Below are 25,186 nucleotides of genomic sequence, written 5' to 3' on the forward strand. Positions count from 1 at the left end.
CAAGAACGCCGTACAAACCTGCAAGTTATGTCGCGCATGCGCGGAAACGAGAGCCTATCTAGAGAGAAAGCAACACTGGTTTCTGATTATTTGGAACAAGTTGGAATGGTTGTTATCATTGGATCGACAACGGTTTTAATATCTTTTTAATTTTTTTTGATTCTGTTATTATTATCGGTTTAAACGTCTTTCAACAGTATATTCGAAATGTCTACGAAATCCTCAGTGGATTTGCGAGCAGAGTTGGCAGAATTAGTAAAACGTAAAGCTGAAATCGCTGTGAGTATATATATATATATATATATACATACATGTCAAAAATTTTTATGCATATTGCATCAAATATACGTATAGAATATTATTATATATTTACATATATTTACACAAAAACTTGTAAAATCTTTTAATTTTTTGCTCAATCTTATTCCGTACTATTTTGACTCTAAATGATACGAACAGCTGATTGTGGTTTGTAAAATTACGAGGTTAGAAAATAAATCTAAAAATATCTTGGAAAAATATCTAAAAGCATGATTTATTTTTTAAAAGAAAAATAACATCATTGAATGGTATTTTTTTCGTTATAAAATATAGCAGCTATTAATAGTACAATACATTAGATGCATTTGTGTATAGATAAGTAAACTTGTAGGTTAATTTTTGCAGGATACGTTAGCTAACTTAGAACGTCAAATATATGCCTTTGAAGGAAGCTATTTAGAGGACACACAATTATATGGAAACATAATAAGAGGTTGGGATAGGTATTTAGCAAGCAACAAAAATACTAACAGTAAAGCTGACAAACGTAACAGAAAATTTAAAGAGGCTGAGAGATTATTTTCTAAATCATCTATTACATCTATGGCAGTAAGTAAATAAATTTTTTAAATAAAATTTTATTTTATATATATATACATTTTATTGCATAGAAAGAGCTGAAATTACTATTATATTATTATCTAACTAAATAATTATATTTGACTTGTAATCTTCTTTGTGATATTTTATATATTATTTTAATTTTGTTAGAGTGCAATAGCTAATTGCATTGTTTCTTGTTACAGGCAGTTAGTGGACTTGTAGAGAATGCACAAGAAAAAAGTAAGGATCTCAATGGATATTCATGATTATTATATTATGATTATTTATTTATAAAAATAATATTCTTGTATTTTGTACACATATTTTTCTTTATTAGTCTCCTTTTCATAGAAACAATGATAATTTTATGAATGCATAAGTAGTTACTTGTGTTTGATTAAGTTATCTGATTGTGTTATTTTGTATATATTATCATGTTATAAATAGATTATATCTGCACTGATTTTTTTCTTGTTTGGATTGCTTCACATCTAAAAGAATAATATTACTAGAGCTAGCATTTGATATCTATATCTACGAATATAAAATATCATTAATACAATTTAATATTAGAGTATCAAAAATCTAATATTAGAGTGCAATGCTGAGCCTAAGTAATTAAATAATTCTTTTAGTTTGAATAGAATTAATTGCTATATATCTGTTATATGTTTAGTAGCATATAAATAATATTTTATTATAAATTATATAATGGTATTGTTCTTCATTTTCCTATTAATCTTTATAAAAAATGTTGCACACATATACATATATATATCTCAAGACTGTGTAAATGACCATGCTTTAAGAGAGTATAGATATAAACTTTGCAAGTATAGAGTAGCAAGTAAATAATTTATAATAAATTTTATAAATATTTATATTACACATAAAAGTTTATTTTCTAATACAGAAAGGAGACCATACTCGCTGCGAGCATAGTCTGGTTGAAAATTCTCTACATATTTTTAACATTTGCTTATGCACCTATGTTACTTCATCTGCAAACAATATTTATTTTCGCTTACTTTCTCACTTGTACATTGTTAATATGAGATCCCTGCTTAATTCCAGTTGAACGATACAGTGAATCGGAGTCTCAAATTGGAAATAGTGGAAGTGAGGACAATTGCAACTTTAGCAATTCAAATGCAATCTCTTCTAACAATAATAAAGAAGCTAGCGGAAAAAATCATACTTCTATTCAAACTGGATATGCCCAAAATAATGGCACTCTTAATAGTTCGGAAAATGCTTCAATTCAATTCACAAATGGATCAATGTCCAATGGAAATTTAGAACACATTACCTCACCTGTCAAAGAATGTCACAGTAATAGCAAAGACTCAAATAAAAATAAATCTACAAACAGCGCAAAAAAGAATAGCAATAAAAGATCTAGAAATAGGTAGAAATTCTCCTAATTATACATATGTATTAATGGTACATGCATTAACTCTTTTTGTTATAGTATTATATGGTATTAAGCGATACAAACATTGCACTCGTTATTTATGAATGATGAGTCTAGAGGTTAGCTCTAAGAATCTTTACTCATTTATAACATTGTATTCATTATGTTTATATTTTTGGTGCATAATATTTGAAACATATTAATATTAGGAGAGCGATTTAGATACTCGTTTTTTTATATAATAGAAACAAAACATTTCCATTTTAACTTAAACTATATGAAAAATATGATTAAATAAGTTAATACATTTTATCTTATGCTAATAAATTAATTTCTTTATATTATATGTATATGTATTAATAATCATAATTAATACGTTAATACATATTATAAAAAGATAAAAATAATCTTTTGTATTTATAATACTTGTTGCAATATCAATTCTTGAGAAGCTATTTTTTAAATTTGCTGAAAAAAGTACAATTTTTTAGAAAAAATATAATGATAAATATACATGCAGATTCATATAAAAATTATTCTTTAATAATGCATATAACAGCTGGAAAGCTATATATTATATACAATATTAATAATTACATCATTTTTATTTATTATAAGTATATACATCAAATATATAAGTAAATAAAATAAAGTAATAAAAATAAAGATATATCTCAAATCTCTTCAAGATCTGTAAAATTTAAAATATTTAATTCTGTTGTTGAGAGGTCTTCATCTTTTATTATACATATATATATATATTTTGTATAAATATTTTTTTATTTTTTTCATATTTTTAACAGATTTTTATATTTTTACATATAAAACCCAAATTGTATTATCAATAAAACATTTAAAATTACAAGTAAAGAAACGCAATTGTCTGAAAATACATTTATTGAATATTGTATACAAAAAGATAAGAAAATTATACACCGTAATATAGAAAAAAAAAACTGTTAATATAACAACTTTACATACATAATACATCGGAAATTGCAGTAGTATACGCGGGTAAGAAATAATTTCCCTTATGTAAAAATAAACCGAAAATATATAGATGTTTTATACGATGCATTATTCTTAAAAAAAAGCCTGATTTTAAAAATTGGGAAATTAGTATATTTTTTCAAGTTTGACTTTTAACAATTTTATGTCATATGTTATCGTATTCATCTCGACATACGTAACATCTACTTTAATACATAAAAGTAGAACATATTATAAAATAAAATAATAATGTATTAATTAAAGAAATTGTGTATATATATATATATATATATATGTATAATGTATCAAGGATAAATTCTATTTTTACTGTAGAAAGAACATTTTGTATCTTATATATTTTATTAGCCATATATTGTCGCGAAATTAATTCAATAATAAATATATGTATAATAAATTAAGCTAGAAAGTTTCTTATTTCATAAGAAACATAAAGTTTAGAAAAACTTAAATATGTTATCAATTTTTCATTCTCTCGAAAACAAAAGCTTCATATTTTATTCTACATTTTCGACTTATTTTTGCATTTAGAAAAACACTTTTTTTATTATAATACGATTTCTCAAATACACTGTATGTTTAATGTTCAATGAAGTATATAAGATACGTTACAAAGATATAATATAAATTAAATATCTATTGCATATATAAAAGAACCACCCTAAAATAAAATAAAAAACACATATATATATCCTACATATTATAAGAAGCTATCAATATATGCAAAATATTTGAAAAAATACATGTTTTGTATGGAAAGAAAATTTTAGCAGAGATTAAGCTAATATGTTAAATTGTATGCCTGTCGTTTGTAAATGCGGTACCGGGTATAAATGTTTTTATTTCGGGTGTAGATTTTGTGTTTTTTGGAGGTTCGCTTCTGGTCACAACCGCGTTAAAGCCATTACGATCATCTGCTGTATAAGAAACGGTACGAATGGTTCCATCTGCTTCAACGACCGAATATTCTCCTTTAACTGTATCTCCGTCTCGTTCTTCCCACGCTGATTTGGAATCACCGGTATATCCATCGATTACACCGTAATTAAAGGAATATTTGGGATACGCCTGATGAAAAATATATTTTGTATAATCTCTTATTATTATATATTTTAAAAGGTTTCTCTGTATTCGCATCACCATTGTATTGTTCGTTCGAGCAAAATTCATCAAAAATAATTTAATTGAGAAATATAAAATTGTATATATCTATATATGTATTGATATACATTTAGTCTTTACTCTCCTGACGTAGAGTTTTACAGATCTAAAATAGTGGCGTAGCCTATCAAAAATATATTTAATGATCATTTATCTTCCATTTTTGTTATTTAATTTTTTACTTTCGTTATTTAATGGCTATTTATTTTTTATTGTTATATTATTTACCATATTTTGGATATCTTTTTCCAATGACTTCGGTTCAGTAGCTACAATAGCCGATGCAGATTTGACTATGGGTGGCGCAATATAAACCAGAGAAGACGTTCTTGGTAAAGGCTTATATAACAGAGGCGCCGATACTTTAACGTATGTGGGTGATGGTATATTACTCTCTGGTCCAGACCTATCACTTTTCATCGATGCAAATTTCAACACGCACGCGATAGTTGGCCCGAATGCATCTAATGATGCTGAATCGACAGGAGTGCACGAGTATGCACGTCTCGAGTTTTGGAATGGTTGCGAGGAATATCTACTGCAAAAAAAAAAAAAAAATTAATAATAAATACACAGAATATTTTTTCACCTTTCCTTTTTTTCCGTAAAGTCGATATAACATCAGAAGATTTTTTTTTTTTTTGCTCAAATCATTTTGCACTTACTCTCGAAGAAGATTCGCTCGACTAAAGCTGAGTAACAGAGTACACGAGAATAATATCTGAGAACAGAAAGAAGACACGTGAGAGACAGTTTCTCGTGATATTAATTTAGACCTAAATAATCGCGTCGCGTAAGATGTGATTTGCTATTTGAAGAAATTAAGCATAAGAATTTATTCGATATTATACTAGCGGCGATGCTTCTATTGCATAATAGAAACGATTCGTGCAGCTAGATTACATCCACAGTTGATGTTTCACGTTCTCTTCGTGTTCGCCATACAATGCGCTAGATCTATTATCGTTCTTCCGAGATGAGAGTCGAAAGAATGTTCGATCCGACACACTCATACAAATTCTTCGTTCTATATCTTATTTTTTCTCGATGATTTACGATAATTATATTCTATTATATTCTATTGTATTATATTCTACGAAATCTAATATAACTTTGTTATATATATATTATTTAAAAATAAAGGGAAATCTAGAGATTTATAACTCTATTTATCTATGAATCTGTGGACATACATATATTACATATATACATGAATGTACACGGAAAAGATGGCGGCGATTTATATTATAGTCCTCTCCATTGTGCAATATATAGTATATATATACTCATGTTGTGTCTAATTAAAACATATTATTCTAAAGATGATAATTCCGTAAAATACGGTAACGTGATTAATTAATTCAGTAAATTCAAATCTACTGATGCAATCTTCTATATGGTAATTTTTATCATGTAAATAAATAAGTTAATAATAAGTACATTACGTTATTCATCTTTAATGCTGAAAAATTCTAATAATCATTATTATGAACAATCATTATATAAGGAAGTTTAAAAACAAACATGAGTGAATGTTCGCGATATTGTATGTACCCATACAGCACTGAAGCTTGCAACAACATTGCTGCAACATCGTAATATTGCATATTGCAGTTTAATGTTGCAGAAATATTGCAAAGACATTATTTTACAATATAACTTTAGCAATGTTACAGCAACATTCTGAAAATATTACAAAAAAAGTATTCAATAATCGCTAGTTCATTCGTTTACCACTATGCGGCGCATGTTCCGCATTTAATTTTTAGTCACGATGATTATATAAAATTTATAAAGAGCGACTAATAAGATTAAAGATATAATAACTATTTTTGTTAATTTAAGTCGTATGATATGACCCCAATACAGGGGCTCAGACATTGGACTAAGAATTCTTTTAATAGTTTCCATTCTTATATAAAACCAAAAATTTGATAATAATTTTCTAATATGCAAGATACTTCAGATTTTAATAAATAAATTTTGAGATTATATAAAGACAAGAGAGATGTGAAAAAACTCGTATGCGTAAATTCACCACAATCTTTTTGCATCCGGATATCTGAATATTTTGGATACAAAGAAATTGTGAATTTACGCAATTGCAAATTGAGTTTTTTCTTATTTCTCTTAGATATTCTCTGTCACTGAAGGAAGTCGAATGTGGACTGAAAAATTTACATTTTATAATTTTGTTATTATTATAATACAGAAAAACTATATACACGCTAGATCCTGACTCTTATAGGCCTAATTTCTTATTATTTTTTTCATATGTTAAGGATATTATGTCGATAAATATACATAAAGCATTATTGCATATATATTATATTGCTATGTTGCTGCAATATTATATTGCAATATTTCTGTATGCGGACATTTTACTGTTGCTGCAATATCATAACAACGTTGCAGCAACATTCGCAATGTTTCTGCAATATTGCAATCGTGCAGAAAAATGTTGCTGCAATGTTATTGCAATCTTGCGGTGCTGTATGGGTAAAGAAGATGAGTTACATTCGTGGGATATGGGATCAATTTTTTAATCGTTCTCTTGAAATATTACATATAAGTACTTGGATTTGGACTTAATTTTAAAATTGCCCCCCTGCTTCAAGAAAGTCGGAGGGAGAGAATAATTTTTGAGTTAAATTTGAAAGCCTCTAGAAGCTATGAAATTCGAAATCAACATGATTAAAAAATTGATCGGGTAGTTGTTGAGATAAACTGTTAACATCGGTAATATAAATCATTCTGTAGATGTAAAAGTTAGAACAAATAAGACAAGCAAAAAATTTTTCTAACAATAAAAAAATCCATTTGGCTTACATGAAAAAATATCGTTGAAAAAGCATGAGGAAAATATAATATTTTTGTAATACTAACCATACCACAGATGATTTCTTCTAAATTACATTTCCGCATGATGAAGAGTGTATTATTATAATCCGTGGGCGAATGCTGAGGACACAAAAATGCGAAAAACAAGTAATGTAAAAGATGCCTTTCCTCGTTGGACTGCCGAATATGCCGTATTTTTTTTTTTTTTTTAATTTTTATTCGCTAACGTCTTTTCTTTAATCACACATTTTCACACAGAAATATTTCGTGTCTAATTAAAAACGGTATTATCATAAGAATGGTGCGTATACCCCACACATACTCTCTCTCTTTCGTATTTTCGCTGTTCCCGATCCGACAACGCAAAGACGTCCCGAAGCAAGCAACGTCTCAGAGAGTGTTGCAGCATCTCACAAGTGCGAATCTTCTTTATATATACCGCGAACATTCACTTACATTTTTGTTGATTTCTCGCGCCGCGCACTTTAACAGCGAGATTGCAGCGATGCACAATCGGGCATTAACATTAGGAAGCTCGCATGGGAACATAAGTCGTTATCGATTGTAGTCAGTCCTTGTATCAGATGAATGATCGAATTGATAATCATCATAATCATGTCGATACCTCGTTCGCGTTGTTATCACAATTTTAAACATCCCCAAAATATTCAAATCAAAATATTTGTACGAGATTAAACATGACTTATTTATTTATTTTTTTCATTTAATAGAAATAAAAGAAATTGATGTATCTTCAATCGCTTACAAAAAAAATATATATATATATATATATATGTATATTAATTATATATATCTCTACGAAGCTTCTAAATACATATAAATATTATGTTAGATGACATAATCACAAATATTGTTGTATATATAAATGAAATTATTGTCTACAGGAGATCTTTCCAAATAATTTCAAATTAGATATCTTTTATAAATCTATACTCTCTACTCTATTTTATTAATATATATTTTTATTTATAATGTAAATTGCGAAGGAAATTAAACAATTTTTCTTTGTTGTAAAAGGAAATTTCTATCTTCTTTTCTATCTCTGTGATTTGAAAATATTATTCTAAATTAATTACCCTTTTAGTTGTTCAATAATGATGCGTTACTTTCACTTTGTACATGACGAAAATAATAGTTTAGCAATATCTCATAATAGAAGTGGAATCTGCAGTTGGCTATTAGAAATAATAAAATACTATTGCAATGTGTGTTGATATTATTTACAATAGTTAATAATAACGTCGATTAATTGTTCCAGTGGTATAATAAAAAGCTTACATATTAAGATTGATACATCAATCATTTAATAAATAATTAATTTGTACTTTAAAATGCTCTCTTTCTCTCTCTTGTATAATTTAATATTCTGCTTTTGTATATATATATGTCATAGTATGTAAAATATTTAGGCAGCGAATTATCAATAATATAGTATTATTACGCCTTGGCGGCGTAAACATTAGCGCCTTATTGTTTATGTACGGCTTACAGCCTTGTTATTATTGTATCATACGTCGAGCAGTAAAGTAGTAATGCGAGACGCTCCACCGAATTCCTTTTCTAAACGTATTCGCGACTAGTATCGAATCATAATTTACTATAATTATTACAATTAACGATTAATTAATTTTTTTGATAAATGATACGAAACTGTATCTCGACGATAAATCTATATCGAAGCGCGATAATTCAGTATTACAAATAAAGATCAAAGCGACTGAGAGATAATAATTATAATATCATTTTGTTACAATTTTTCGATTATTGATTTTTATAGACATCAATAATTATTTATACATTACTCACTTTGATCACATGTTTTCATTTACTGTATATTCTCGTAATGTTATTCGATAAATGTAAATTAAATTATGTTATCTTGTGAAAAGAGAATAAGAGAAAAATTGCCGATTCTATAAAACGCGTTTCCACGAAATGTGTTTCTCCAAAAGCACGACTTGAATAAATAATATTTACGAACATTTTCACATAATTGCTCTCTTTGAGATTTCTTTGCATTTTTATGCAAAAAATTATAACATAATAAAATTTAAAAGACAAAAGTGCTGCACATGTGTCAAAATTTTGATATTTTATTAAAATAAGTTTAAATATTAAATACAAAAGATATACTTTATAATTTATTCAATAATTAGTTTAATATTATATTTATTATAATATTAACAAATATATTTTACAAATACATTTTACAAATTATACATTTATACAAATTATATAAATATTTATTTTCTTTATTTAACAAACAAGATAGAATGCTTAAATCTGATGGAAGCATACATGTGTCAATAGTTACAGCTTATGATGTATTCAGACTGTTTGAATATATGACAGAATATAAATATTTTGCCTTATACAAGTATAGATTTATTACTATTTTAAATATTATATCGTAAGTTTTTCACTACAAATTGGTTTTCAATTGTTATTTTTATGTTACATAGAATATAAAAAAACATTGCATCCTGAGAGAGAATTAAGTTAATTACTTATTCATATTGGATTTAGAATTTACCATTGCAATACTACAAATTTATAGTATTATGCAATTATCTTATAAGTACTCTTATTCTTAAACATATGTATATTAATCATGAATTAAGTTTATGTAGAAAAAAATCTAATTCTTTTTTACTCTAGCATATTATATTGAATATCAATAAATATTACTGTATTAATTCATTTTGAAACTGCTGTCGCTTCCATGTCAAATCAGACATAAGAGTTTCTTCAACAAATGTTACTTGATTTGAACTATTAATCAATAATATAGAATGTGTCCTTGTACCATACTCATTTCCAGAAACAAAAATTGAACTAAGTTCTTTATATGTTGTCGGATAGTTCTTTTGTAATTCAGGATCTGGTAGACATCTGTAATGAAAATTCAGAATATGAGTATTTTAAATAAGTTTGGTATCACACAAATGTATTCATGTATATATTATTCTAATGTGCATATATATATGTGGCATACTTTGTTTGTGATTTTAGGAAATTAATAAGTTCTTCGATAAGAGTATTTTGTTTTGATACATTTGTATTCTGTACAATACATTTAAATTCTTCTTTTCCTACTTCAACTTTTTTATAAGAATGTTCTATTCCACTGTTCCCGATACCTATAATATCATTATCACACATTTTGGGTCCAGTAGACTTTGCATCGCTACTTAAACAATATGTATTTGCATTGCTGAAAAAATATTGTACATGGCTTAAATAATGATGATTTGTAATCTATGCATAAAATTTTATATTGTAAAATGTTACATTGTATTATTGCTAAATAGAAATAATTCAATATTTAGATGTATAATGCCACATATTAATTATTTACTTACTTTAAATCTAGTAAAATCAAACAATAAGGATTGTATGGTTGTCCATTCATATTTTCTTTGTGTAACTGGTTCAAATATGTTTCTATAGAATCGTTGGAAGTAATGAAATTCCTTATCAAAAAACCACGACTCTTCTTTGATGAATTAATTTTATTTTCTTCATTAACCAAATTTAAAATAACAGCAGCTTTCCCTTTCGTTGACAAAGCTAACCAAGTTCCACCTTCCTTACCAGATTCCATATCAATACCTAGCATATTTTATAAATTTTTTTAAATTAAAAATGTCACAAAAATATTATTTCTTTTCTTTCATTAAATATAATTTTATCTCTTTGTATTCTAAACTATATAATATTTATAAAGAACATTTACAATGTTAATTTTTAAAATAATTCATTAATATTTTTATCATACCTCCTAAACATTCAGGATGTTTTTTCCAATAATGAGCAGATAATGCAGGACGTTTATATGTTTCATCTCGATTCGTTGCAACTATCAATCGATAAGATTTAATAGCAGCATTGGGATTGCGATAGATAAACAAGATGCACATGACAATTATTTTTCTAGTTAACCGACTTTTGAAGTTGGCACACAATATAACTTTTTAGTCGCGATTGGGGTGAGGCATTCAAAGAAGAGCCTTTTGTAGTCAAGATTATATGTATTTCGTGCTTTTTTATTTTGTGATGCTGATAACATTATCAGATACCTCGTTCATAAATCAAGATAATGTTATAATTGTTGCATATATATTGTTATTATGCTCCATTGCCATTAAAATTCTTTATTCATTTATCGCATAACCAATAATCGTGGAAGCTATGCAACCATAGATTATATATTATACTAGACCGCTAATCTAATATGGTGAAATGTCATCCAAGTGCAGCCATTTATATATGGGCAGAATATGTCATACTGGGTGTCGCAGAATTCGACTTGTCGTTTCTCTTGATATAAAAACCCATCAGATGGATTCGCATAATCGCGACACATGCATAAGAAAATCGATTAATCTATTTCTTTATGCATTTGCTTATGGACCAATCAATTTCTTTATGCATTTATACGACTGCAAATCTGTCTGGATAAGGCCTAAGACGTGATAGTGAACGTACAATGTAAAGATATAAAACAATGAAAAATATCAGGTGTATATTTTACTATTCTCTTATAATATTTTTATATAAGAATAAAAAAATTACACGTTATTTATGTTATATATATATATACAGGGTTGGGAAAGTTACTTTATAAAAGTAACTCGTTACCGTTACCGTTATTTTTTCTAAAAAGTAACTCGTTACCGTTACTCGTTACTAATTTTAAAAAGTAACTCGTTACCGTTACAGTTACTAAAAAGTAACGAGTCGTTACAATTTCCGTTACTTTTTTACAATACAAACTAATAAATTATTTTGCATAAGAAAAACTTTTAAAAAATTGTAAGCAAGATTTCATTCAAGGTTTATTACAAAATAAATGATTAAATTTTATCGAAATTCTTTATTAATTTTTAATAAAATTTGTTGCTCCATAGTATCATCATTTAAATGCCCCCTTTGTGGTGTTAATACAGACCCACCGATGCTAAACATTCTTTCTACAGATGCACTGCTTGGTAGAGCTGTATTATATTTAATAAAAAGTTTTTTAAGTTTTGGATAGTCGTTTAACATTTCTATATTACAATTATTTGATTTTAAAAACCGTTGCAATTCTTCTTGTTCAGATTCATTTTGCACCGTTTTTTGCTCAAAAATGAAAAAATCATCGTGATCGTCAGATTTTCCAGCTTTTGAAGAATTTTCAGTTGATCGGATTCCCAATAAATCCTCCAAGTAATTTTCAGCACGTTTTCTTTTTTCTCCGGTTAACCAGTTTAACTCAAATTTTGGATGTAAACATGCTGCTATTATTAATTCTTTTGTTTTAAATATTGTAAGAAATTTAAAATCAAATATAGTAAATTAAGCATTGTTTGTTTTATTGAAATTAATACTTTTGAACAATAGTTTAAAATAAAATAATATTTTTCAATTAAATCCTTATTTAAAATTAAATAACATATGTATTAATCAAATTAATAAGTTACCTTTTATTTAAACCTTGCTGAATAGCTTCAACTAATGAATGGCAATCTATAAGGTCAGATTTATTGAGATTTTCTAATTTTCGTTGCAAGGTACTTAGAACTGGTAGTAAATGAGAGCTCTGCTTTTCCGAAAAGATAAAGCTCTCATTGGATATCGCGCGTCGCGTCATCGCACTGGTCTGCAAGAGCCATAAGTTGATCAATCACATTCAAGCATTTTTACAACATAATAAGAATGCTAATTGGTCGATTTGCTTACGGCTTTACGGTTAAGATAAAAATTTTATCACGCACAATAGCAAGAATAATATCTTAAATAAATCAAAAAATTTGAAAAAAGTAACGATAAAAGTAACTGTTAAATTCGTTACTCGTTACCGAAAAATGTAACGAAGTTACTTTTTCCGTTACAAATAAAATTTGTAACGCCATTACCGTTACAGTTACCGAAAAAAAGTAACTGTAACGGTAACGGCGTTACAAGTAACGCGTTACTTCCCAACCCTGTGTATATATATATTTCTTTTTTTTACTCAACCTATATATATTATCCATATAAAAATAACTGCTCTTGCATCACTTGCTTCCGCATCGGATTTAATGATCTAGTATAACATAAAATCATTGAACTCAAAGTTCAATACATAAAACAGATGTCTATGATAATCGCAGTTTTATCTGTGTACATACATAACCTATGGTGTAACCATGCCACTGGCACGATGACGTTTCATATACGGGATGTCCTAAAATTATTAATTAAACTTTTATCATGAGCATGAATTTTGTGTACAGTATGGAACAAATTGAAAAATGAGAATAACTATTATTTTTTAATAAATGACGAAAAAATTCTAATTTTTTTCAATCTGGCAAATAAACGGCATGTTCTTTTCTAATTTATTTCAAATATGTTGTAAAAAATAAATATTTAATTATAAACACATATCAGTAGCATATTTGCCAAGCTATTTAGTTGTTTAGAAATTTGGGAATTTATCAATCCCTAAGTTCATCAATATCCCACTAAATAATGACTTAATTGACAAGATTTGAAGCGCAAGTGACTTTGTATTAAAAAAAAAATATATATATATATATAACACATGACTAATGAAATGTGTTTGTTAATTTCAGAACATCCTATAGAGCGATAAATATAAGAAACCGGCGTCACATGAAGAGATTGTGAATTCAAGGGCGTGTACACATCGTGTTTTCGTTTCACAATAGTGTTTTCGTTTCTTGCCTTCGCTATGTCGCTCCATTCTTAGCTTCCATCGAGATTCACATTTCCTCTTTGCCTTTTACATAAAGATCATCGTGGGAAAATGGGCCAACGTGTTTCAAGGACGGACTTCGAGTGGGTTTATACGGAAGAGCCGCATGCCTCGAGACGCAAAATAATTCTAGGTATGAAAGAACGATACGGAGAAAGAAAGTAATTACATATATTAATATATTATCGATTTAGCGATTATTTCTAGCAAGATTTAAAAACATTGAAGATTACTCAGTATATGTAAGGATAAATATTTTTCTAAGTATATATATATATATATATATATACAATTAATTATATATACAATATATATATTATATAATATTATTTATTATTGAAACTATTTATTAATATTTAAAGTTTATTTCAATATGAGGGAGATATAAAGATTTGATATTAAAAAATTTATTGAAATATGTAACAAGAATTAGACTTATAAACTTGATTAATTAAAAATATACACGTTATCTATGAAATAAATACATTAAATAGATTTAAGAAATTCTGTAAATAAATAATTTTATAAATATGTTATATATTATATGAATATTACAAGATATTTAAAAGATATTTTATTAATTTTTTTATATCAAATGTTTTTTAATTATTTTATTCAATTTATTTTATTTTATTTATTTTGAAATGTTTGTTACAAAAATAATGTTTTTTTATTTTATTTTAGAGAAATACCCACAGATTAAAAAATTGTTTGGATATGATCCAAACTTTAAATGGATTGTAACTGGAATGGTATTAATACAATTTTTGTCATTTTTCATTGTCAAAGATTTAAATTATCCAAAACTTTTGCTATTAGCATATTGCTTTGGTGGTGTAATAAATCATTCTCTTATGCTTGGTATGTATATTTCAATTATTAATATAGTAAAGCTGTATTTTATTGTCATGCGTATTATGTACTAATATATAATTTCTAATATATTATGTATTATTTTACAGCGATACATGAAATTTCTCATAATCTTGCTTTTGGACATGCCAGACCTATGGCTAATCGACTGTTTGGCTTTTTTGCAAACTTGCCAATAGGGTTACCAGTATCTATTAGTTTTAAAAAATATCATCTTGAGCACCATCGTGTGAGTATTATAAAAATTTATTTTACATAGCAATATGTATTATATATGCTCAATCACACATATATATTAATAAAATACATTTCTGATGTTTAGTATCAGGGAGATGAGAAATTAGATACAGATTTGCCAACATTATTAGAGGCAAAGTTGTTCAGTACAACCTTTGGGAAGCTCTGTTGGGTATTGTTGCAACCATTTTTCTATTCATTCCGACCTCTTGTAACATATCCAAAGATACCAACTTCTTTGGAATACATCAATTTAGTTATACAATTGACATTTGATGGTTGTGTATGGTACTTTTTCGGTAAGTTTCAGAATTTGCGTACAAATTGAGATAATAATTATTAATATTAATTTGTATATATAATTTATAAATTATTATTAAAAAGCAAAACGTGTGGAATTTTAGGTGGTAAAGTATTGGTTTATTTGTTTATTGGCTCAATTATGGCAATGGGATTGCATCCTGTGGCAGGGCATTTTATATCAGAACATTATATGTATAAAAAAGGTTTTGAGACATATAGTTATTATGGGCCCTTGAATTTCATCACTTTCAATGTTGGATATCACAATGAGCATCATGACTTTCCTGCAGTGCCTGGTTCGAGATTGCCAGAAGTATGCTAAATATTACAATTTTAATATAGTGTTATTATAATAACAATAATATGTATAATATATTGTTTTATTTTAACTATTTTACATAGGTAAAACGTATAGCTGCAGAATTTTACGACAATTTGCCACAGCATAATTCATGGATTTCTGTTTTGTACGATTTCGTGATGGATCCTGAAATTGGGCCATATGCAAGAATGAAAAGAAGGCATCGTGGATTAGATCAATAGATATATTAATTTCTCAAATTTTCTATAGGAATGTATTATATATAATCATAAGATTTATATTTACATTATTAATTCTATTACTATGAAAAATTGCATATTTGTGGGAGAATATAATTTAGGTACATACTTTATCGTTTGGAACAAAATGACATGTTGGAAATTACAATGGCATATTTGCCTATATTATAGATGCAGGAGAGATTAAGTGATATTAATCTATAGTAAATATCTTCTCAATATTGTTATCTTATCAAGTTGTTCATATCTCGTTAGTTTTTGTTTTCTAGAATCTAGTCATGATACCAGCATTTTTTGATTAATTATTTGGAAAAAATATTTTTTTTTATTAACACAATGAAGAAAATAAAAAAAGAACATGATTTATTTTCAATTTTTTCTCTATAATTGGCTATCATATTTCTTTCTTCTAATATTCTTACATTATTATGCGATTATTGAAATTTTCGACAAAAGTGAGTTTAAATTCGAAAATGATTAATGTTATGTCTATAGCTGTGTGTCTACAATTTAATATATATATATATTTCCAATTGAGTTTGTATGACATCAAAATTGAATTGAATTCTTTCAGAGCAATTTAACCTGTATCAAAAATGCTATATATTTTACAAATCAGCGAATTTACAATACGAAAGTATACTCTGTATACTTTTATCTCTAATAATTTTTTCATCGATGTGACATTGCCATTAAATACTCTGGTTTTATTCAGAAAAGTGCATGATAGCATGTCATATGTAAATTATGAAATATATATTATAAAATTGTATATAAATTATTTTAATAAAATGCAAATTGATACAAACTATTTGTCAATAATCATGTTTTCCGAGAAATTTTACTAAATAGTGAAATTAGATATATATAAAATTGAATTATATCAAATAATTTTCTGTTCAATTATATGATATATATTTAATTATATAAAAAGTTTATATATTCGTTTCCTAATAAATTATATAAAGTAGATCATATATATATAAAAAAAAAAAACTTTTTATCGTGCAAGTTCTTTTATGTAATGTACTCAATTTTATATATGTTTGTACATACAGAGAATTTTTTCATTTTTAAAATTTTTGTTCTAATTGAAGACTTGTCTATGTATTTTATATGTCTATGGTCTTGACTAAGTTAAAGTCCGATCGAGGAAAAGATTTCTTTATCCTGATTGGTCAATCAAATGCTTTCAGAACTTATAGCGAAACACACAGGCTGCGTTCCGATATTTACTGCTAGCTGCTAGTACTGAAAATCTATAGTATACGTGACTAAACTATACGTTTTCCAGTACTAGCAGTTTATCGGAACGCAGCCTTGCGGCTTGCGGCTGCCACGTGCTAGTTTCTCTGGGTCTTTGAGTGTTTTGATATGGTTGGAACATAGATTTAAAGGTTAATTATCTATGTTATTTTGTATTTTATATTAATGACAATATTTGCAAATATTATAATTCTTATTAATATTAAAACATTGCATTACGTATAATCGTATATATCTAATTTATCGTCTCTAAAAATTATTCTAGTTGCTTGTTAAATGTATTATACAAACTATCACGTAGAAAGATGAAGAAAAGATTTGATGATAATCTCGCTAGTGATAAGCGGAAATGGTACGAAGAATATCAGAAGGCAGAAAAACCTTGCAAACATTCCGTATCGGAAATCGATGTATTGCGTTTGAAAGAAGAAGGAAAGAAGTTTTTGGATGCAGAGACTGCCACTTTTCAATTAAAACAATCTAAGTCGCATGACTCGGAGATGAAATGGTTGAGAACGGCGTTGCAACAAGGTACTACCTCGGATAAAATAGCAGCCAGTATAGTACTGGTGCAGGATAATCCAAAATATAATTTGGGTCGTATGACGTCTCTAGTGTCTCAAGTGCAAGGGGCCAAACACAATCAATGCGGCATGGTCATTGTATCTTTGAAAGAACTTTTTCTGACTGATCTGTTACATCCCAAATTTAAGTTATTGAAGTTGGAAGAACAAGATCTAGACAAGCTCGGTATAGGAAATGGATCAGACTCCATTGTCAAGACAAATGCCTCTAGAAATAGACTGTTAGCACATTGGTACTTTGAAGATCAACTTCGCCAGCAATATGAATGTTTTGTATTAAATTTGTCTCTGGTGGCTTCTGACACAGTAGATACAAATCGCGAGAATGCTATATCTGCGATGACAGATTTGTTGATAGGTAACGCCGAACAGGAACATAAACTGTTAGAATTGCTGGTAAATAAAATTGGCGATCCACAGAGCAAAGTTGCATCTAAAGCTGTATTTTGTATCAATAAGTTATTGTATGAGCATCCAAATATGAAACTTGTAATTCTGCGTGAAGTCGAGAAGTTGCTGTTTAGAAAAAATATGGCCCAGCGTACTCAATATTATGCTATATGCCTATTGGTGCAATTCGCTTTGGATAAAAACGATGATGTAATAGCTGGTACGCTGATAGAAGTGTATTTTGCATTTTTCAAAGCATGTCTGAAGAAAGGAGAACCTGATAGTAGGATGATGGCAGCGATTCTAATGGGTGTTAATAGAGCGTATCCTTTTGCTAAAGTAGACTCGAAAATATTAAACGAACACATTGACTCCGTTTACAAAGTGGTACATCTTGGATCATTCAATGTTTCTCTAAATGCACTTAATTTGTTGCATCAAGTAAGTACTATGGAATAGTATTTGTTGTAATGAGTATTTGACCTTTGAATTTTCAGTTTATATTAAGAATCATTTATATATTCTTTTAGATTATAGGCAGAGACGAATCTCAAACAAACAGATTTTATTCAGCTTTTTACAAAAAGTTATTTGATCGACAGATAGGAATAGCGAATAAACGCGCGATATTCCTTAACTTGTTGTATCGAGTTCTTCAAAAAGATCAAAGCATAATACGTTTATATGCTTTTATTAAAAGAATCTTGCAAATTACTTTCTACTTTCCTGCAAATATGGCGTGCGCCATACTGTATATCGTTTCAAAAGTTCTTCAAGGACGCAAAGATCTAAAACATATGTTACTCGAACCACAAAGAGTTATTAAAATCGAAAATGATGTATGTGAAATAAACGACAATCTATCAGATGTAGAGGAAGTTTGTGTAATAGATAAAACTAAAAATGAAGAGAATTCCATTATGTTATCGAATATCACGCTTGGCGCAGACAATGCATCGGAAACGAAGCCTGATATAAAGGAGGAGACAGATATAAAAGTTGACATGCAGAATTTAAAAGCATACGATCCTTTCTGTCGTAATCCGCTCTATGCGGGAGCAATCAAAGGATTTAATACTGAGCTCGAAACATTATCTAGACATTTTCATCCGAGTGTTGCTTTATTTGCAAATCAGATTATTCAAGGTGTGATAAATTTTAAACAAGCTTTATATGCAATTTATATTAGATTTATATAATTATTTGTGAATTTCTTTATTTATATAGGAGAACCGATTAAGTACACAGGCGATCCACTAGAGGATTTGACATTGATTCGATTCTTGGATCGATATGTCTTTAAAAATCCAAAGAAGCTGGACGACAAAAAGGTGCAGAGAAAGAACGATCCCTTGGCACAACGCGCCGGATACGTACCTAAAGGTATACGCTCTTTGCCCGTCGATAGCATGGCGTATCTCAATGAGGCGGAGGAGCGAATACCAGTCGATGAGTTATTCCTCTATCGATATCTAAAGAAGAAAAACGAGATAAAGCAGCATGTTAAACAAAAAGATGATGATAATGAAGACGTAGAAAGTGTTAATAGCGAGGAATTCAATGATATGCTGGATCGTATGGGCAATAATCAAGATTTTGACGATTTAGATATTGCGGCGAATATCGTATCCAAGAAGAAGAAAAGTAATATTATATTATTATGTCATATAAAATATGATTTTTTGTCTTTTTAGCTTTTTTAAGAGGAAGTAAAAAATAATATTTTTATTGTTCAGACTTAATAAAACAAAAAATAAAAATAAAAAAATCGATATATTTTATATAATTTTAGAAACTATAAGTAATATTCTTTATGTTAATTACATTTATAATTTTTAGAAGGAGAGAAAATAGATGAAGATTTTGATGACAATGAAGACGATAATGATGAGAACAGTGATGATCAATCTCAAGATGATGATATTGCCGATAACGATGATATATCGGAAGATCTTGATGATCACAATATCGCAGATGACGAGTTACAAGATTTAAGCGATATTGATCTTTTAGACATAGATAATGATGAAAATTTGAGCGATATGGAGTTTAACAATTCCGATGATGGAGAGGTTTTAGATGATGAATTAATTCCCGGTTTGAAGAGAAAGTTGTTGGCGAAAAATTCGAAAAGCAAGAAGAAAAAGGGGGCAGGGATCGACAGCGATATATTTGTGTCGGCAGAGAAATTCGCTGAAATGTTGGAAGAACAAAGCAAAACGAGGGGAAAGCACGGCAGTAGTAACACTTTTAGCAGCAGCGATGGTGCTAGCGCTAAACAAATAGATTGGGAAATGAAACGGCACCAACGATTGAAAGGGTCATTTAGTAAAAACAAGCGAAAGTCTGCCCAATTTAACAATAAACAGATTAAAAGATCCAAACAATAAATATATAATAAACACATTTTATAGAGATAACTTCGTTTACATTCGATTTACAATAAACCTTTTTTCTCGTTTACTCTATATTGATATTATGAATAATATAGAACAAGCTGAGGACGACGAACACTTATAATTCACTTTCATTATAATTATTTGCATAATAGCATTTTTATCGTTTAAAATTTTTAAATTCAATCTCATGTCTATCACCTCGCTATATATTCATGATAGCGTTTATAATATATTCTTTTTTCGTTATTAACATATAAATTGAATTTTTAATATAATCAAAATAATTCAAATAATGAAATGCAATATTTTAATACAAACAATAAGTCGTCTTTGAATAGTAATGATATTAAATTATTATTTTTCCAAGCGAGTTTTAGTTGTGTGTGTATGTGTGAGAAATATTAAACTATAAGTTAAATAAAATTAAATAATTGTCATTTTTAACAATTTTTCTCGATATTTTCATTGGAAAACATGGCCTTTCATTGCAATTGATGTATTATCTAGATTTATAAATTTAAAACTTATAGAGGTAAATGGTAAATTTTCTTTCAATTCATGTTTCTATAGAATAATGTAATATAGGAAAAATTGCAGAAAATTAGAAAAGAAAAAAAGAAATGAAAATAGAAAACTATTTTATAATTGGTACTGTCATTATTTATTAGTAACAGATAAACCTATCTTTGAAGTGTTAAAACGATCTTTTGAATATAATGGTTATATAATTAAATTTCAATTATTTATGTGTAACAGGAACTTATTGTGTGCCTTGAATACATATTCATTAAAAATGTTTGAAAGTTTTTCAAATATGAATTCAGATTGTTTTTTCTTGCGCATATCAAATATTAACATAAATGTTAAATACTATCTATACAAATTACCTATTTACCTTCCAAATTTTTAACAGAATTCTCAATTACTCAAGATATGAAAAGATTAATATGTAATGAACATAAAACAATAGTGTAGGTAACTATATAATATAGTACTCAGTGTAATACACTTTATTTTAATATTTTTAACGAAAATATATACAAATACAATGAAAAAGAGAAAGAAATTAAAAAAAATCAGAAGGAAAAGTAGGTCTTTCATATAGATAAATATTAGCCATTCTGTTCGATTAATATATGTACAACAGGACTGTGCTAGCTCGCTTGTAACTCTTTAAAGTTTGTAAAAAAATGTTAAATCTATTTTATTTGCAATGTGTGTAATGACAATAGATAAATTCGCAAGTTCAGTTATTTTATTGCGCGCAGTTAAAAAACGTCATTAAATGCGATATATCCGAAAGCGAGCGGTATATGTGTATCTGTAAGCTGGACGCTACTCCGGATCAGGTTTGGTAGAGTTTTCTTCGTCATGGGTGGGGCTATGCCAAGTAAGTCGTTCTTCGTAAAATTTAATCACAATCTGTGGACATTTCTCGTTGGCAATACGCGCAGGCACTAAATCTGCATCATCTGTCCCTTTCCATTTCATCAAAAACATTAGCTCGCCACTGGAATCTGTCGCACCTATGATACGTTCCGGTTCCAAATTTCTGTCAAATCCTATAATACAAAACCACACTTGCAATTACATTGAAGTTCGATAATTATTCATTTTCATTAAAGTAAACATGTATAATGGTTTTAATATTCTTCAAAAAATAAGAAAAGGAATGGAGAAGGATGGAAAGATAAAAAAAGGGACATATAAAAACTACACATTTTAAAGAAATTTTCGATGCTTCCCTCCTTTACCTTCCAGCTTCTTTTCTTCCACTACTGGCTTTTTCTTAGTCTGAGTAGGCGTCGGTGTGCTGGTGCTTTTTCGTTTCTTCTGTTCTTTCTCCTCATGACGTTTACCCGATGCCGCTGCTTCCTTCTTTTTCCGTTGCTCTTCAAATTGAGCAATTAAATCTGGACAATCTAAATTTTCTTCAGGTTCCCAAGTGTTTTCATCATTTGAATATCCTTTCCATTTTAAGAAATATTCTACCTGTTATTTAGAAAAAAACATCTGCTTAGAATAATGAATCTTAGCAACCAATAGTTAAAAAGTATAGACGACAGAATCTTATATACCTTTCCTTTCACGACTCTTCTATCTAAAACTTTCTCCACACTGAATTCCTCCTCTCCTTCATTGTCCGTTGGTGGTGTTTCCTTAACTTTGCTCATTATGATTTGTTATATACTATAAATATGAGAACTATATAAGTTTCGTTATTAATTCTTGTCTTTTGTCTAGAAAGCCATTAAATACAGACGTAATAAATAAAAGACGAAACTTATGAATTCGTACAAGTACAAAAGTGATAAATATATAGAACACTCTCTTCTCTCTCTCTTTTTTTACGAAACAAAGGATTGTCATCAAATTGTAACAAAAAAATATGGAAATTACAAGAAAAAACAAAAAATCAAAATTTGTGTTAACGAATGCAATCGTACTTGCTCGCTCGCGATCCTCATAATCTGAAATAATTCAGAAGCAAGAAATTCAAATTTTGACTTCTCCCAAAATCAGAAATAGACTTAGCGTGACTACGAAATTAACCGCGGGCTATCGAAGCCCGTTCAAAATGGCGGAGGCGGCGACGCGTTCACCGGTACTCGTGACTTTATTCCTATCGCGTGATGATAATGTGATTTATCCGCGTTTATAGCACGTCTGTGACAAAGATATCGGGCACTTACCTAGGGCGTTATTACACCGCGTCCAAAATATTCTTTCTCAAGTATTACAGATTGCTATAGATCACTCCGTATACTGCGACACAGCTTTTCGGTTGTTTGTGTGCGTCACTCAGTCGCACATCTCACGATCCCGCGCGTTGCCGCGAAAAATGCAAGGGTAGGTAACTGGTCGGTGCGAAAGTCCCCAGGCTAACTGCATTTAGGGTCAGTGAGTTTCTGGAAGCTTTTTAGTGAGAAACACAATGTCACACGATTGGCTATCGAATAGAAAAAGTTTTGGTACAAAAATTCTATATTCGATAGCTAATTGTATGACCAGGTATGACATTACGACCGGATTTCGTAAAGCGCACATGGAAACGGAAATGTGAAAAATTTCGTTATTCTAATTTCAATGATCGATCAATCGGGACAAAAAATTTATTAGCTCACCCGTTTCACACTTGTACTTTCAATTCGCAAATATTTCCTCGTTTGCTTTTTGTAAAACATTTGTCGATTTATATAAAAAGTAATAATATATAGTCATTCTTTAATTGGTGACTGTTGATATTTATCCCCATACAACACCGCAAGATTGCAACAACATTGCAGCAATATTTTTCTGCAAGATTGCAACATTGCAGAAACATTGCGAAATGTTGCTGCAACGTTGTTATGATATTGCAGCAACAGTAAAATGTCCGCCTACAGAAATATTGCAATATAATATTGCAGCAACATAGCAATATAATATATATGCAATAATGCTTTATGTATATTTATCGACATAATATCCTTAACATATGAAAAAAATAATAAGAAATTAGGCCTATAAGAGTCAGGATCTAGCGTGTATATAGTTTTTCTGTATTATAATAATAACGAAATTATAAAATGTAAATTTTTTAGTACGCATTCGACTTTCTTCAGTGACAGAGAATATCTAAGAAAAATACGAAAAAACTCAATTTGCAATTTAGTAAATTCACAATCTCTTTGTATCCGAAATATTCAGATATGCAAAAAGATTGTGGTGGATTTACGCATACAATAAATTTTTTCACATCTCTCTTGTCTTCATATAATCTCAAAATTTATTTATTAAAATCTGAAGTATCTTTTTTGCATGTTTGTCCATTCTTATGTAAAATCAAAAATTTGATAATAATTTTTTTAATATGCACGATATTTCAGATTTTAATAAATAAACTTTGAGAATATATAAAGACATCCAAGAGAAAAAAAAACTCGTAATTGCGTAAATTCACAATCTTTGTTTCTTATTTCTTTCTTGGATGTCTTTATATATTTTCAAAGTTTATCTATCAAAAAAGCATTCTGCATATTTGTTTCAACGCATTTCAATATTACAAATACATTGCACCGTAACTTTACTGTAATATTACATTGTAATATTTCTAAGGGCGGACATTTCAACGTTGCCGCAGACTTGCAGTAACATTGCAGAAACATTTCGCAATTTCCATGCAATATTATAAATGTTTCAATACAAGATCTATGCAACGTTTCTGTAATCTTTCGGTGCTGTGGGTTCTAACCAGAATCAGAATTCCATACTTCTACTTACAATTCCCATTTTTTTTTTTTTCAAAAAGAAATGATAGTAATTTTTTAATTAGTGACGATCGATTTATCTTGGAGTGTGAAATTTACTTTCAGCATATGTTACAAAATATCATATATATTTGTCCGTGTTTGAACATTCGTTTAAGAGGAATTAGAAAAAATATCGTGTGTGTGTGATTCATTATTGTTTAATTGTATGATATATTTTTATCGATAAATGAAATATTTTTATGTGAATTACGAAATCTATCTCATAT

General features: G+C 28.4%; 6 protein-coding genes across 10 annotated transcripts; 3 read left to right on the forward strand and 3 right to left on the reverse strand.

Moving 5' to 3' along the window:
• Window positions 1-64: 64 nt before the first annotated feature.
• On the forward strand, window positions 65-2,542 carry Eaf6 (chromatin modification-related protein EAF6/MEAF6). Its single transcript, XM_070305996.1, has 4 exons — window positions 65-279; window positions 667-870; window positions 1,068-1,104; window positions 1,939-2,542. The coding sequence occupies exons 1-4, from the start codon at window positions 208-210 to the stop codon at window positions 2,274-2,276; spliced, it is 651 nt and encodes a 216-aa protein (XP_070162097.1). The 5' UTR covers window positions 65-207; the 3' UTR covers window positions 2,277-2,542.
• Window positions 2,543-4,045: 1,503 nt separating this feature from the next.
• Window positions 4,046-7,372, reverse strand: LOC138938792 (cuticle protein 19). Its single transcript, XM_070306058.1, has 4 exons — window positions 7,334-7,372; window positions 5,113-5,168; window positions 4,676-4,982; window positions 4,046-4,354 (listed from the first exon to the last, which is right to left on the reverse strand). Exons 1-4 carry the CDS (start codon window positions 7,370-7,372, stop codon window positions 4,076-4,078), a joined length of 681 nt encoding a protein of 226 aa, XP_070162159.1. The 3' UTR covers window positions 4,046-4,075.
• A 2,381-nt stretch (window positions 7,373-9,753) lies between these two features.
• On the reverse strand, window positions 9,754-11,486 carry Tango2 (transport and golgi organization 2). The gene is made up of 4 exons (XM_070306034.1): window positions 11,088-11,486; window positions 10,672-10,921; window positions 10,305-10,523; window positions 9,754-10,201 (listed from the first exon to the last, which is right to left on the reverse strand). The coding sequence occupies exons 1-4, from the start codon at window positions 11,227-11,229 to the stop codon at window positions 9,994-9,996; spliced, it is 819 nt and encodes a 272-aa protein (XP_070162135.1). The 5' UTR covers window positions 11,230-11,486; the 3' UTR covers window positions 9,754-9,993.
• A 2,440-nt stretch (window positions 11,487-13,926) lies between these two features.
• Ifc (delta4-sphingolipid-FADS-like protein ifc) lies at window positions 13,927-16,151 on the forward strand. The gene is made up of 6 exons (XM_070305815.1): window positions 13,927-14,187; window positions 14,739-14,915; window positions 15,017-15,156; window positions 15,250-15,463; window positions 15,569-15,780; window positions 15,870-16,151. Exons 1-6 carry the CDS (start codon window positions 14,106-14,108, stop codon window positions 16,008-16,010), a joined length of 966 nt encoding a protein of 321 aa, XP_070161916.1. The 5' UTR covers window positions 13,927-14,105; the 3' UTR covers window positions 16,011-16,151.
• A 1,144-nt stretch (window positions 16,152-17,295) lies between these two features.
• Window positions 17,296-21,175, forward strand: Noc1 (Nucleolar complex protein 1). Of its 3 annotated transcripts, XM_070305971.1 has the most exons (6): window positions 17,297-17,425; window positions 17,560-17,825; window positions 17,910-18,709; window positions 18,799-19,414; window positions 19,496-19,912; window positions 20,108-21,175. In XM_070305971.1, the coding sequence occupies exons 2-6, from the start codon at window positions 17,600-17,602 to the stop codon at window positions 20,656-20,658; spliced, it is 2,610 nt and encodes an 869-aa protein (XP_070162072.1). In that variant the 5' UTR covers window positions 17,297-17,425; window positions 17,560-17,599; the 3' UTR covers window positions 20,659-21,175. The 3 variants fall into 3 exon arrangements, with proteins under 3 accessions (XP_070162071.1, XP_070162072.1, XP_070162070.1); XM_070305970.1 differs by having other exon boundaries at window positions 17,296-17,425; window positions 17,560-18,709; window positions 20,111-21,175; XM_070305969.1 differs by having other exon boundaries at window positions 17,298-17,425; window positions 17,560-18,709.
• On the reverse strand, window positions 20,715-23,493 carry LOC138938748 (chromobox protein homolog 1). 3 transcript variants are annotated; one of them, XM_070305974.1, is made up of 4 exons: window positions 23,361-23,493; window positions 22,746-22,872; window positions 22,422-22,659; window positions 20,715-22,229 (listed from the first exon to the last, which is right to left on the reverse strand). In XM_070305974.1, exons 2-4 carry the CDS (start codon window positions 22,839-22,841, stop codon window positions 22,003-22,005), a joined length of 561 nt encoding a protein of 186 aa, XP_070162075.1. In that variant the 5' UTR covers window positions 22,842-22,872; window positions 23,361-23,493; the 3' UTR covers window positions 20,715-22,002. The 3 variants fall into 3 exon arrangements, with proteins under 3 accessions (XP_070162075.1, XP_070162076.1, XP_070162073.1); XM_070305975.1 differs by lacking the exon at window positions 23,361-23,493 and adding an exon at window positions 23,115-23,208 and having other exon boundaries at window positions 22,746-22,857; XM_070305972.1 differs by having other exon boundaries at window positions 20,718-22,229; window positions 22,746-22,857; window positions 23,361-23,492.
• Between the last annotated feature and the right edge of the window lie 1,693 nt (window positions 23,494-25,186).

The sequence above is a fragment of the Polyergus mexicanus genome, unplaced genomic scaffold (genome assembly GCF_030449975.1).
Source record: "Polyergus mexicanus isolate NDT 795.1 unplaced genomic scaffold, iyPolMexi1.0 SCAF_13, whole genome shotgun sequence".
Classification (NCBI taxonomy): domain Eukaryota; kingdom Metazoa; phylum Arthropoda; class Insecta; order Hymenoptera; family Formicidae; genus Polyergus; species Polyergus mexicanus.

Excerpts from the sequence above, each read along its gene's own strand:
- Eaf6 (XM_070305996.1), top strand. The coding sequence starts at position 208 with ATGTCTACGAAATCCTCAGTGGATTTGCGAGCAGAGTTGGCAGAATTA. Across the intron at positions 871-1,067 it reads CATCTATTACATCTATGGCA|GCAGTTAGTGGACTTGTAGA; the intron begins GTAAGTAAATAA and ends TTCTTGTTACAG. Across the intron at positions 1,105-1,938 it reads AGAGAATGCACAAGAAAAAA|TTGAACGATACAGTGAATCG; the intron begins GTAAGGATCTCA and ends GCTTAATTCCAG.
- LOC138938792 (XM_070306058.1), bottom strand. The coding sequence starts at position 7,372 with ATGCGGAAATGTAATTTAGAAGAAATCATCTGTGGTATG. Across the intron at positions 5,169-7,333 it reads AAGAAATCATCTGTGGTATG|ATATTATTCTCGTGTACTCT; the intron begins GTTAGTATTACA and ends TTCTGTTCTCAG. Across the intron at positions 4,983-5,112 it reads CGAGCGAATCTTCTTCGAGA|ATATTCCTCGCAACCATTCC; the intron begins GTAAGTGCAAAA and ends TTTTTGCAGTAG.
- Tango2 (XM_070306034.1), bottom strand. The coding sequence starts at position 11,229 with ATGTGCATCTTGTTTATCTATCGCAATCCCAATGCTGCTATTAAATCT. Across the intron at positions 10,922-11,087 it reads ACATCCTGAATGTTTAGGAG|GTATTGATATGGAATCTGGT; the intron begins GTATGATAAAAA and ends AAAATATGCTAG. Across the intron at positions 10,524-10,671 it reads TTGATTTTACTAGATTTAAA|CAATGCAAATACATATTGTT; the intron begins GTAAGTAAATAA and ends ATATTTTTTCAG.
- Ifc (XM_070305815.1), top strand. The coding sequence starts at position 14,106 with ATGGGCCAACGTGTTTCAAGGACGGACTTCGAGTGGGTTTATACGGAA. Across the intron at positions 14,916-15,016 it reads AAATCATTCTCTTATGCTTG|CGATACATGAAATTTCTCAT; the intron begins GTATGTATATTT and ends ATTATTTTACAG. Across the intron at positions 15,464-15,568 it reads TTGTGTATGGTACTTTTTCG|GTGGTAAAGTATTGGTTTAT; the intron begins GTAAGTTTCAGA and ends GTGGAATTTTAG.
- Noc1 (XM_070305969.1), top strand. The coding sequence starts at position 17,600 with ATGAAGAAAAGATTTGATGATAATCTCGCTAGTGATAAGCGGAAATGG. Across the intron at positions 18,710-18,798 it reads CACTTAATTTGTTGCATCAA|ATTATAGGCAGAGACGAATC; the intron begins GTAAGTACTATG and ends ATATTCTTTTAG. Across the intron at positions 19,415-19,495 it reads TGCAAATCAGATTATTCAAG|GAGAACCGATTAAGTACACA; the intron begins GTGTGATAAATT and ends TTATTTATATAG.
- LOC138938748 (XM_070305974.1), bottom strand. The coding sequence starts at position 22,841 with ATGAGCAAAGTTAAGGAAACACCACCAACGGACAATGAAGGAGAGGAG. Across the intron at positions 22,660-22,745 it reads GAAGAGTCGTGAAAGGAAAG|GTAGAATATTTCTTAAAATG; the intron begins GTATATAAGATT and ends TCTAAATAACAG. Across the intron at positions 22,230-22,421 it reads GGAAGAAAAGAAGCTGGAAG|GATTTGACAGAAATTTGGAA; the intron begins GTAAAGGAGGGA and ends TTTGTATTATAG.